The sequence below is a fragment of the Bos mutus genome, chromosome 29 (genome assembly GCF_027580195.1).
Source record: "Bos mutus isolate GX-2022 chromosome 29, NWIPB_WYAK_1.1, whole genome shotgun sequence".
Taxonomy (NCBI): Eukaryota; Metazoa; Chordata; class Mammalia; order Artiodactyla; family Bovidae; genus Bos; species Bos mutus.
Window position 1 is genome coordinate 31,690,739 of NC_091645.1, and position 13,540 is coordinate 31,704,278.

Below are 13,540 nucleotides of genomic sequence, written 5' to 3' on the forward strand. Positions count from 1 at the left end.
CCCAGAGTTGGGGAGTGGGGGAACAGGTCACCAAATGTGAGTACCCTGTCCTCGAGTCACGTGAGGCTGGGCATCCAGGTACAGAATTCAGAGACCCAATGACTTAATGGGGACAGAGTTTTCTGGCAGTGACCGGCAAAGACAAGTCCATGCAGTCACTGCTCATTTTCATCAGGCTCCAGATTGTGCCGGGTGCCTGCGGCATCACTGTGGGGCTCTGGGTCTCCCATCAGCCCAGGCACTACCTCCAGACCCCATTGTCTGAAGCCTGAGCATCTCTGAACTTCCCTGGGAGATCCTTTCTGCTGAAATCGGCTTCTCCTCATTTGCCAGTTCTTAGGAGGTTAGAAAAAGTGCAGGATACAAACAGAAGTGGTGGTGGAAGCACAAGGGCAATAACGGTTATTATTGTTAGAGTTGGTTTATTCCCTCTACAGTTTTTCTTAGCTCACAGGGGGAAGAGGTCTATCCACTCAGAGTGAAATTGCAGGGCTGGGCTATTCTCACTCGTCTAGGAGATGCATTTACAAACTCAAAAGCTTAAAAAGGGTTTAGGAGAAGGGCTTGGGGTGGTGGGACTAGCAGTCAGCAACGAGCCGACCAGCCCTGTGACTTTAGGGACAGCAGGAGCCCGCTATTTCCACAATTGTAACTTGTGGGTTATCACGATTCTCTAAGGCTGCTTCCAGCTGTAAAATCTTATGCTTCTCTGGAAAGAAATTATATTAATGATTAACATTCACTTCTTCATCAGGGCCCAGGCTTAGAGCTGAAAGCTGCCAGCCTGAACCTAAACTCCCTGCACATCTACCCAGAGACCACGTGTCAGCTGCCCAGATGGAGAGCTGCAGAGGGAGCCTCCTGGGGGCTAAAGCAGGGGAAATTCAGGAGGAGGAGGGGAAGGTGGGGAAGGAGATGTGGAAGGAGGGGGAGAGGGAGGAAGGGCAGGGGGAGGATATAAGGGAGGAGGAGGGAGAGCAGGGGGAGGGGAGAGGAGATGGGGTGGTGGTAACAATTTTGTGCCCATTTCACAGATGAGGAAAGTGAGGCCTAGAGAAGTGATGGGGGACCTAGAATCATAGCTAGGAGGATGGAGACATGATTTTGATGTCAACAGTTTGGCTTCTGAGTCCACCCTAAGAGGGCCTGCCTAGCCCTGTGGAGTCCCAGCGGGAAACAGACCACACCTTCCAACAGGGTGATTAGGGGATTTGGGTGACAGGGGAGCCCCCAGGATGGCACAGTCTCTGGAGCTGGGTGGGAGTTGGGGGGTCAAGGTGAGGGCAAAGTTACCCAACCCTGGGTGTGGGATGCAACCGCCCGACCCTTGTGCAGGGAGGGTGTCTTCATCCCGCCATCAGGCACCCAAATAAAGAAAGAAATAAAAATGTTTTTAAAAGTTAAAAATAACAAAAATAAAAACTGGAGACAAGACAGGTGATTGCTGTAATACTCCAGGTGAGGAATGATGAGACTCTGAACTGAGCTACAAGCAGTGGGGCTACAGCTGTATAAGCAGGTGAACTCTGGAGTTTCCCACTTGAGTGATTCAGTTCATAAAGGATAATAAGGGTATTTCAAGGGAAATACAATTTGGAGAGGAAGAGTCTTAGTCACTTTAGACATGCTGAATTTGAGGAGCTTGTATGATACCCCACGGGGAACAGTCCAGCGGCAAGCTGGATGGAAGTTTGGACTCAGAAGGAAATTCTGAACAAAAGATACAGAGTAGTGGGGAAGGAAATCCTTGGCATGGATGTGATTTCTTAGGAAGAAAGTGAGGGCAAATAAAAAACCTGAGGACAAAATGTTTAGAAATATCAACATCAAAGTCGAGGCAGGAGAAAAGTTGCTTGATGAATGGGACTTTAAATTAGAGAAAGTAAAAAATAAAAAATTTTTAAATGAAAAAATAAAATTAGAAATAGTAATTTTTTAATGTCCATTTTAGACCAATTTAAGGAGACCCTGGTTTGATTCCTGGCTTGGAAAGTTCCCCTAGAGAAGGGATAGGCTACCCACTCCAGTATTCTTGGGCTCCTCTGGTGGCTCAGACAGTAAAAAATCTGCCTACAATGTTCGAGACCTGGGTTTGATCCCTGGGTTGGGGAGATTCCCTGGAGGAGGGCATGGCAACTCACTCCAGTATTCTTGCCTGGAGAATCCCATGGACAGAGGAACCTGGCAGCCTAACAGTCCATAGAGTCATAGAGTTGGACATGACTGAGGGACTAAGCACAACACACATTTTAACAAGATGGAATGTTGGGGTAGATAGTGCTCAGTCACTCAGCTGCGTCAGACTTTTTGTGACCCCACAGATTGCAGCCCACCAGGTTCCTCCATTCACGGGATTTTCTGGGAGAGAAAACCGGAGTGGGTTGCTATTTCCTTCTCCAATAATTGGTACATATCAATACAATTCTATTCAAGTACTATCCCAGGCTATTTAATAAATGTAGTCAGATGAATGCAATAAGCAGAGTTAAATGTTGCAGTTAGGTGTAGGAGGAGAGGCCTGAGGATTGAGCTGTTGGGAGTACAGCGTATGACCAAGAACAGTTCAGGTGATGCGGACACAGCTGAACCCTCTTCACTAAGGCTGGACACAAAGTGAAAGGCTTTCGGTAAAACCGCCTTCAGTAAGAAATGCCACCAGCCAATTCTTTCAGCCTTGAGTGTAAGAAAAATCAAACAGATACTTTGTAAGGAGAAAATGGAAACTGCTTTTCTATACCTCACATGCGAGTGGGGGCCGGAAGGATATTGGTTTAAGTGTCTCTTGGCTGGGAGAAAAATGGATTTTCCCCTTTCCTTTTTTATGTGTATGTGTTAGTCACACAGTCGTGTCCGACTCTTTGTGACCCCCATGGACTATAGACCACCAGGCTCCTCTATCCATGAAATTCTCCAGGCAAGCATAGTGGAGTGGGTTGCCATTTCCTTTTCCATTTATGTGTATGTTGTTGCTAATAATTCACAAAGTATTTTCCTGTTTATACCTCAGTTCCCCCAAGTAAATGATTAACCATGATTACACATCAAGAAAACTAAGAACTTAAGCTTGAGAGCTTTACCATGTCCCAGAATTGGTTCTTAGTGCATTATTTTTTAAAAAAATGTTTTTGTGTTTATCGATTTGGCTGCCTCGGGTCCTAGTTGCAGCATGCTGGATCTTTGTTGCGGTGCACGGACTCCCAGTTGTGGTATGAAGGTTTAGTTGCTCCGAGGCATGTGGGATCTTAGTTTTCTGACCAGGGATCAAACCCACGATTCCTGCATTGCAAGGTGGATTCTTACCCACTGGACCACCAGGGAAGTCCCCTCAGTGCTTGATCGATCTCAACTCATTTGTTCTGCACAAGCATGTTATAAACTAGGAACACTCATCCTTACTTTATAGAAGAGTGAACAGAAGGCTAGGGAGGTCCACGGACTTAACAAGAGTCATCCAATGAAGACACCAACGTAAGAACTCATGCACAGGCAGTCTATGTCCCGTGTCTGTCCCCTTGTCTAGCATTTTATACCACTTCTAGTTCATAGGTCCCAGTGACTGTTAATAAATAGAAGCCACTTAGATTACACAGTTACTTTTGACTTTCTCAGAGGGAATCCAAGGTAATCAACAACTAGGAATTGCCATGAGGGTTTCTGATAAATAATCAGTGAAACAGAATAACTCATAAATGTTCTCTCTTGCTGTTAGGCTCTATAATATATGTACATTTCATTACATGACCCTATGCATATTTATCACTTTAGATGGTTTTCACCTCTCTGGTTTTAGCTAGATTATAAATTCTCTGAGGCTAAAAGTACAGACTCCTAATATTCAGAGCCTAGCCCAGGAAAGCAGTGAAAATCTATTGATGCATTTTAAATGAATGATTCAGGTAATGAAGGGGAGCTTGAAAGAGCTTCTTTCAGTCACATAAATATTTTTCAGTTGTTTTCCAAATAGCCTGAGTTTGGAAGTCAAAATCTAAAATATGTTTTAGGGCTTGGTATTTTTTAGAAGATATTTTAAATACATTATTTATGACTTCAAGAGAAATGTATCCATAAAGACATAATTCATTTTGAAAGGACCCCATGGAAACTATAGTATTAAGAACTTTTTTTAAAAAAAGAAAAGAATAAAATTTCTTACTTGAGCTAGTTTCTAAATCAAAGAGCTACAAGTGAAGGCTGCCTGTGGTCCAAAGTTACCCCAAACTCTTGAACCAGCATACTGAATGCTCCTCTCTTTCTTTCCATCAAGGATATACTCGAGTACAACCCCTGCCTACTGGAAATATCTGATGTGAGATGTTAAAGAATAAACACTGGTGACTGGAGCCACTCTGCTGAAAGTCCTAAGAGGGCTTCTGCTCTTGGTAAAGGAGAGCCAGTAGTTTAGAAGAATAGTCCAGCTGAGAACAAACATGAAAGATAGACAAAAATCTTAAAAAAGCAAGCTTCTCTCATATCAGAAACCCGACGCACTGCTGGCAAGAATGTAATGTGGTACAGCTACTTTGGAAAGGCATGACAGTTCCTCAGAAAGTTCAGCACCAGGTCACCATGTGACTCAGTGATTTCCACTCCCCAAAGAAGTGAGAAGGTGTGTCCTTAGTAACATTATTCATAATAGCCAAGAGGTGAACATGACCCAAATGTCCATCAAGAATGTATAAACAAAATGTAGTATTTCCATACCACGTACTCTCATTTGGCCACAACAAGGAATCAAAGACTGATAGATGCTCCAACATGGATGAACTTTATAAGCATGCTATGAAGCTAGAGACAGAGATCTCGTATTATGTGATCCCACTTATATGAAATGTCATAATAAGCATTTCATAGAGACAGAAATTAGATTAATGGATGCTTAGGATCAAGGGAATTGGTAGGTGAGAAAGGATACAGGGCTTCTTTCTGAGGTGGTGAAAATAATCTAAAATTTATTGTGGTAATAGGTGCATAATTCTATGAATATAGTAAAAACCACTGAATCGTACTCTTTAAATGGGTGAATTGTATTACATGTGAATTGTATCTCAATAAAGGTATTAACAGAAAAAACAAAGAAAAAAACTGCTCTCAAAGGCACTGTTAGCTGTTGGTAGTAAGTTAACAAGATCCTGATAAGTTACTGGGAGAAGACCTAGGACAGAGAGCGGAAGCCCAGAGAGGTAAGCGTGGCATTTGGGGCCACTTCCCCTTTCGGAGTATGTGTTGGTTCTACAGGAGCTGGTGAACGGCACATCGCATATTGCAGGTGGCACATTGCTGGGCTTACTGCCCCTGAGTGGGAGTGTGAGCTCATCAGAGCAGGGATGAACTGCATCTAGGAGAGTGACCTGATGAAGCCAGATCTCCTTGGGCTGGGAAAGTCTGCCCTAGGAGCAAACTTAACATACCAGGTTGTTCTCAGGGGGACTTCAGTTCAGCTTCAAGCTCTCTCCATGTCTGGAGCTGGATTCAGAAACTTCAATTGTCGGCATCCCTAGATACATAGCAGAAATGAGCATAAATCCCTTCTGGAGGAAGGTGATATCATTCAAGTCCTCAAGTTATTCTAGCAAACAATTTTTCAAAAAAGAATCAGTTCAGTTCAGTTGCTCAGTTGTGTCTGACTCTTTGCAACCCCATGGACTGTAGCATACCAGACTTCCCTGTCCATCACCAACTCCTGGAGCTTGCTTAAACTCGTATCCATCAAGTCTGTGATAACAAGAAATAACTAGCACACAATAAGAAAATAAGCTAAGAGAAAAAAAATAGGCTGTAGAAACAGACCTAGAGGGACTACAGAAATAGGAGTTATTAGATACAGACTTTAAAATATCTATGCCTGTGACCCAGCAATCCCATGATGTGGCACACGAACAGAGAAAACCATGACTCAAAAAGACACAGGCACTGCAATGTTCGCTGCAGCACTATTTACAATACTGAGGATATGGAAGCAACCTAAATGTCCATTGACAGATGATTGGATAAAGAAGATGTGGTACATATACACAATGGAATATTACGCAGCCATGAAAATGAACAAAACTCATTTGTAGAGACAGGGATAGAACTAGAGACCATCATACAGAGCGAAGTAAGTCAGAAAGAGAAAAACAAATTTCATATATTAACACATATATGTGAAATCTAGAAAAATGGCACAGATCATCTTATTTGCAAAGCAAAAGTAGAGACACAGACAGAGAGAACAAATGTGTGGATACTAGGAGGCAAAGGGGTAGGTAGTGGTGGAAGGAATAGAGAGACTGGAATTGATACATATTCACTATTGATACCACGTGTAAAATACATAGGAGCTTCTCTGGTGGATCAGATAGTAAAGAATATGCCTGCAGAGAAGAGGGATCCAAGTGGTGGGACTGACACCGCGGCCGCGAGACATGAAGTCCTCCTCGCCGTGCCCCCCAACCCCCCGCCAGCCCCCGGGGTCCAGGCTCGACCTCGCTGTCTGCTTCCCCAGCCCCTATGGAGAAGACGGAGCTGATCCAGAAGGCCAAGCTGGCCGAGCAGGCCGAGCACTACGACGACATGGCCACCTGCATGAAGGCCATGACGGAGCAGGGCGCCGAGCTGTCCAACGAGGAGCGCAACCTGCTGTCGGTGGCCTACAACGTGGTCGGGGGCCGCCGGTCCGCCTGGAGGGTCATCTCCAGCTTCAAGCAGAAGACCGACACCTCGCACAAGAAGTTACAGCTGATCAAGGACTACTGGGAAAAAGTGGAGTCCGAGCTGAGGTCCATCTGCACCACGGTCCTGGAATTGTTGGATAAGTATTTAACAGCCAATGCAACTAATCCAGAGAGTGTCTTCTATCTGAAAATGAAGGGAGATTACTTCCGGTACCTTGCTGAAGTTGCTTGTGGTGATGATTGGAAGCAAACAATAGATAATTCCCAAGGAGCTTACCAAGAGGCTTTCCATATAAGCAAGAAAGAGATGCAACCCACACACCCCATCGGGCTGGGGCTGGCTCTTAACTTTTCTGTGCTCTACTATGAGATCCTCAATAACCCAGAACTGGCCTGCACACTGGCTAAAACGGCTTTTGATGAGGCTATTGCAGAACTCGACACACTGAATGAAGACTCGTGCAAAGACAGTACCCTCATCATGCAGCTGCTGAGAGACAACCTCACATTATGGACATCAGACAGTGCAGGAGAAGAACGTGATGTGGCAGAAGGGGCAGAAAACTAAGTGCATACAGGGTGTCATCTTTCTTCCCCTTGAAACCTTTTTACTAAAACATCTCCATTCCTTATTCCATTTGGATTACCTATAGCAAAGAAACACACTCATGTGTATGGAATCAACTGTTTATAGTCTTTTCACACTGCAGCTTTGGGAAAACTCCATTCCTAGATTTGTGTTTGTCTTAGCCTTCCTGCTGTGCAGTTACTGCTGTAGAAAAGTATTAATAGCTTCATTTCATACAAACATAAGTAACTTCCAAACACTTATGTAGAAGACTAAAAATGTATCTGGTATTGAAGTAATCTGAACCAGTTCTGCAAGTGACTGTGTTTTGTACTGTGAAGGTCTGAAAATGTAGCTAATTACAATTTAAAGAGTGTTCTACATAACTTCCGGAGAAGGCAATGACACCCCACTCCAGTACTCTTGCCTGGAAAATCCCATGGATTGAGGAGCCTGGAAGGCTGCAGTTCATGGGGTTGCTGAGGGTCGGACACAACTGAGTGACTTCACTTTCACTTTTCACTTTCATGCGTTGGAGTAGGAAATGGCAACCCACTCCAGTGTTCTTGCCTGGAGAATCCCAGGGACAGAGGAGCCTGGTGGGCTGCCGTCTATGGGGTCGCAGAGAGTTGGACACGACTGAAGTGACTTAGCAGCAGCAGTTACATAACTTCTTAATTTCCCTTATTCTTCTTCAGAGATTTCCTTTCAGTAAGCAACTTTTCCATCCCCTTAATGTATTCCTTTTTAGTAGGAATCCAGAAGTATTAGATTGAATGGACAAGCATTTGACATTTTGGGGCTGGGGGATCACAAATTAAAATGCCTCCTGTATCATATGTGATGGAGGTCTTGTGTATCTGTGACAACAGGGAGTTTCCTTATTCATTCTTCATTTGCTGCTGTTTAAGTTGACAACTTCCCTTCCCAATAAAAACTTACTTACACCTCCTGCCTTTGTAGTTCTGGTATTCACTTTACTATGTAATAGAAGTAGCATGTTGCTGCCAGAATACAACCGTTGCTTTTGGCAAATTAAAGTGCATGTCATTTCTTAATACACTAGAAAGGGGGGAAAAGGCACACAGTCCAGTCTAAAACATTAGTACTTTTCCATGCAGATTTGTGCACATGTGAGAAGGTGTCCAGTTTGTCCAGTGATTGTTATTTAGAGAGTTGGACCACTATTGTATGCTGCTAATCATTGACTGTAGTCCCAAAAAAGCCTTGTGAAAATGTTATGCCCTATGTAACAGCAGAGTAACATAAAATAAAATTACATTTTATAAACCAAAAAAAGAAAAGAAAAAGAATATGCCTGCAATGCAGGAGCCCCAGGCTGGATCCCTGGATCAGGAAGATCCCCTAGAGAAGGGAAGAGAGGGCTGTCTGCTCCAGTATTCTTGCCTGGAGAATCCCACAGATGAAGGAGCCAGTGAACTACACCTTGGGGTCACAGAGTCGGACCCGGCTGACTGAACAACTAACGCACACAAAAAATAGGTAACTAATGAGAAGCAATTCAACTCAATGCTCTGTGGTGACACAAACAGGAAGGAAATTCAAAAAAGAGGGCATATATGTATATGTATAGCTGATTTTTCTCCGGTGGCTCAGTGGTTTAGAATCTGCCTGCCAATGCAGGAGATGTGCTTTCCATACCTGGGCCATGAAGATCGCCTGGAGGAGGAAATGGCAACCCACTCCAGTATGCTTGCCTGGAAAAATCCCATGGACAGAGGAGCTTGGCGGGCTACAGTCCATGGGGTCACAGAGTCAGACACAACTGAGCATGCACACAGGCTACACAGCTGATTGCTTACAGTAGAAATTAACTCAGTATTGTAAAGCAACTGTGAAAGTGAAAGTCGCTCAGTTGTGTCCGACTCTTTGCAACCCCATGGACTATACAGTCCATGGAATTCTCCAGGCCAGGATACTGGGGTGGGTAGCCATTCCCTTCTCCAAGGGATCTTCCCAACCCAGGGATTGAACCCAGGTCTCCCAATTTGCAGGTGGGTTCTTTACCAGCTAAGCCGCTAGAGAAGACCAAGAATACCAGAGTGGGTAGCCTATCCCTTCTGTAGCTGATCTTCCTGAGCCAGGAATTGAACTGGGGTCTCCTGCATTGCAGGCAAATTCTTTACTACTACTACGAAGTCACTTCAGTCGTGGCCGACTCTGTGCAACCCCATAGATGGCAGCCCACCAGGCTCCCTCATCCCTGGGATTCTCCAGGCAAGAACACTGGAGTGGGTTGCCATTTCCTTCTCCAATGCATGAAAGTGAAAAGTGAAAGTGAAGTTGCTCAGTCATGTCCGACCCTCAGCGACTGCATGGACCGCAGCCTTCCAGGCTGCTCCGTCCATGGGATTTTCCAGGCAAGAGTACTGGAGTGGGGTGCCATTGCCTTCTCGGGGCAAATTCTTTACCAGCTGACTTATCAGGGAAGCCAAAAAAGTAACTATACTCCAATAAAAATTAAGAAAATAAATAAAATTTAAAAAGATCCCGCGTAGAAGTTCAAAGATATAGTAATGAATGAGCAATGAAAATGATAAATGAGTGAATCTAAACAACTATCCAAACGTTTGATTTATAATAAATACAGAATTGATGAACTTTGGGAACAGGAAAATTTTCTTAATAATTGGTGTTAGACAATTATATCCATATAGAAAAAAAAATGCTAAACTGACCCCATATCATATTATATGGAAAAATCAATTCAGCTATATTGTGAGTTAGAGTATAAAAGGTAAAACGATAAAATTTCTAAATTTGCGGCCTCACGGTAAGGAATGACTTTTTAAATAGGACATAAAATTCACCAACCATAAATGAAAAATTGATAAACCTGACTACATAAAATTAAGACTTTATTCCTCAAAATGTATCATTAAGAGAGTGAAACAAGCCACAGGCATGGCTCTTGGCCCCATGGAACTGTTGGGCTTGGAAAACTAGAACCACCTGTTCTAGTTGACACTTATGTTTCCAGCCCTTTGTAAACCTAAAAGCTCAATTCAGGATGGGAAAGTCTGCAAAACTTTGTTCCCCTAATCCAAACCAAAGAAGCCTGGGAAAAATGGGGGGTGAAGTTGGGGGCTGCTCAGTATCACAGTTTGGAGGCTGTCTTTTCACTCAGGCTAAGAGAAACAGTGAAGGAGGCTGCACACATGTGGATTGTAAAGTGCCCTTGCTTTTTCCTTCCGTGTGAGGCTAGACGAGCTCCCGACAGGCCAGGAAGTGGTGGTCAGAGAGCGTTGGTTCTAGAATGAGCCTGGGGGATGACACCTAAGAACAATGGTGTCTAAATCATGGATGAAACTGATTCTTCTGGGGAGTTCCTTTTAAAAATACAGGTTCTTACGGTTGCCAGCAGAGGTGGTGGGAAGGATGAGGGAAGGGATAGGTAGGGAGTTTGGAATGGACATGTACACGCTGCTATATTTAAAATGGATAACAAACAAGGCCCTACTATATAGCACTGGGAACTCTGCTCAATGCTTTGTGGTAACCCAGATGGAAGAGGGGTTTGGAAAGAATGGATCCATGTATATATATGGCTGAGTCCCTTCACTGTTCACCTGAAACCATAACAACATTGTTAATCAGCTATTGCTGTTGTTCAGTCACTAAGTCACGTCCAACTCTGTGGCCCCATGGACAGCAACACGCCAGGCCCCTCTGTCCTCCACTATCTCCCAGAATTTACTAAAACTCATGTCCATTAAGTCGGTGATGCCATCCAACCATCTCATCCTCTGTCACCCTTCTCCTCCTGCCCTCAATCTTTCCCAGCCTCAGGGGCTTTCCCACTATACCCCAATAAAAAATAAAAAGTTTTTTTTTTAAAAAGTTCTCTGGCCATCAAAGAGACAATTCATTTAGTGGTGCATAGAAATTTATATTAAAAAAAAAACTTGGCAGGGAATTCTGATGTGGTGTCTAGGTTTGGACTCTGCTGAAGCTCAGAAACCCTTCCAGGACTCAGCCTATGAAAATGGAGACGTCTGTCTCTAAGCGTTTATGCCATTTCCTAAAAATAGCAATAAACAATATCTAAGGATTGAAAACCACAAAATCATCCTTAGAAATTATCAAGTCTCCTAATGGAAACAACCTCTCCCTAGCGTTTTTGGGACAGAGGTTTCATCCAGGTGTCACAGCTCTAGTCTCACCCTCCTGTTCTCATGGCTGGCTCTTCATATCAGCTCGCCAGTCTCTGAGGCCGGGTCCGTGCCCTTGTGGAAGTGGGTGAGAAGAGCGAGAAAGCAGCCCAGGGAGCATCCAGAGGTCCCAGCCGCCCTGGCCCACACACAGGACACTTTCGAGGAATCAGCGCGTCACCAGCGCCATCTGGTGGCTTCTTTGAAATCCTGCTCTCCAGGGCGTAGGAAGATCAGGTCTCAGCGTCTAGAGATGCCTACTGGTTACGAAGGCAGCTCTTCCCTGTAGGACTGTGCGTGGCCAAAACAGGAGTTTTGTAGAGTTATTGTTTCTATGACCCCTTTCTTTCTTTTTTTTAAATTTGATTTTAATTGAAGGATAATTTCTTTAGAAGGTTGTGTAGGTTTCTGCTGTACAATAACATGAATCAGTTGTAAGTATATGTATGTCCCCTCCCTCTTGAATCTCCCTCCCTCCCTCCATCCCACCCACCTAAGTCATCACAGAGCATTGAGCTTAGCTCCCTGGGTTATATAGCAGCTTCTTATTAGCTATTTTACACACGGTGGTGTGTATGTCTCAATGCTACTCTCTCAATTCGTCCCACCCGCTCCTTCCCCTGCTGTGCCCATGTCTGTTCTCTATGTCTGCGTCTCTATTCCTGCCCTGTAAATAAGTTTATCAGTATTATTTTTCTAGATCATAATATATATGTGCATTCATATGCAATATTTATTTTTCTCTGACTTACTTCACTCTGTATAGCAGACTCTAGTTTCATCCACCTCAGTTCAACTGACTCAAATTCATTCCTTTTAAAGGCTGAATAATATTCCACCATGGCTTCCCTGATAGCTCAGTTGGTAAAGAATCTGCCTGCAATGCAGGAGACCCTGGTTTGATTCCTGGGTTGGGAAGATCTGCTGGAGCAGGGATAGGCTACCCACTCCAGTATTCTTGGGCTTCCCTTGTGGCTCAGCTGGTAAAGAATCCGCCTGCAATGCGGGAGACCTGGGTTCAATTCCTGGGTTGGGATGATCCCCTGGAGAAGGAAACGGCTACCCACTCCAGTATTCTGGCCTGGAGAATTCCATGGACTGTATAGTCCGTGGGGTCTCGAAGAGTCGGACACGACTGAGCGACTTTCACTTTTCCACCATATATACGTACCACAACTTCTTTAACCCTTCATCTGTGGATGGACATGTAGGTTGCTGCCAAGTCCTGGCTAATGTACGTAGTGCTGCAATAAACACTGGGACACACGTGTCTTTTTGATTGTGGTTTTCTTAGGGTACATGCCCAGTAGTGGGATTGCTGGGTCATATGGTAGTCTTTTTCTTTAACAATTTTCATTCATTCATTCAACAAGCCTATTTGCATCCATACTGTGTGTCAAGGAATCGTAGGGCTTAGAAATCAGTGAAGGGATGCAGACAATTAATAGGCAAAAACTACAAACCTTTTCTGAATAAGTGCTATTTAGAGAATTAAGAGAATGAGTGGATCAAGTGGTCTTGAACTGAGTCATCAAGGAAGGCTCTCTGCTGGAGTGAGAACCCGGTGAAGAGAAATGGCCTCCTGTGAGAAGGGCATCCTTGGCTGAGTGTACGGCTTGGGCAGGGAACCTGGGCTCGGGACAGAAAGCATGGGCTTTCTGCACTACCCGTCTCCCTCTGAAGTTTCCTTTTAACCACCAAATAACGTCTTGCATCTATCTCTACCGGTCAAGATTCTCTTCCTGCAAGATACATGTCAATTATGTGAAACCCTCCAGTTTTATAGAAAGGTTGACCCAACTGATTAAATTCTTAGTGATATAGTTCTATAACAGAACCCTCTCTTCCTTAATTCTGCACAATCTTGCACCATCTTATAATACAAAGCCTGGACAACTTTTACTGGGTACTTGCTCTCCTGCTCTGCCCTTTAGGGATATTATCTACTTTAGTTCTCACAGCAACCCCAAGTGGTAGGTACTATTATTATTATTCCCATTTTAGAGATGAGAAAGCCATGGCTTAGTATGAATTTTAGAAAGGCTTAGTAGTTAAGGGTTTTAGAATTTGTAGCCGTTAGGATTCAATTACTCAACTCTAAAGTCTTTTATTCGAGCGTAAGTTTGTCAGGAGTACCCGGGTCTGAC

The 13,540-nt window shown here is 44.0% G+C and overlaps 1 protein-coding gene across 1 annotated transcript; it reads left to right on the forward strand.

Moving 5' to 3' along the window:
• Nucleotides 1–6,489: 6,489 nt before the first annotated feature.
• Nucleotides 6,490–7,563, forward strand: LOC102267511 (14-3-3 protein theta). The gene has a single exon (XM_005896988.3). It carries the CDS (start codon nucleotides 6,490–6,492, stop codon nucleotides 7,219–7,221), a length of 732 nt encoding a protein of 243 aa, XP_005897050.3. The 3' UTR covers nucleotides 7,222–7,563.
• The last annotated feature ends 5,977 nt before the right edge of the window (nucleotides 7,564–13,540 follow it).

Coding starts and splice junctions, on each gene's coding strand:
- LOC102267511 (XM_005896988.3), top strand. CDS start 6,490: ATGGAGAAGACGGAGCTGATCCAGAAGGCCAAGCTGGCCGAGCAGGCC.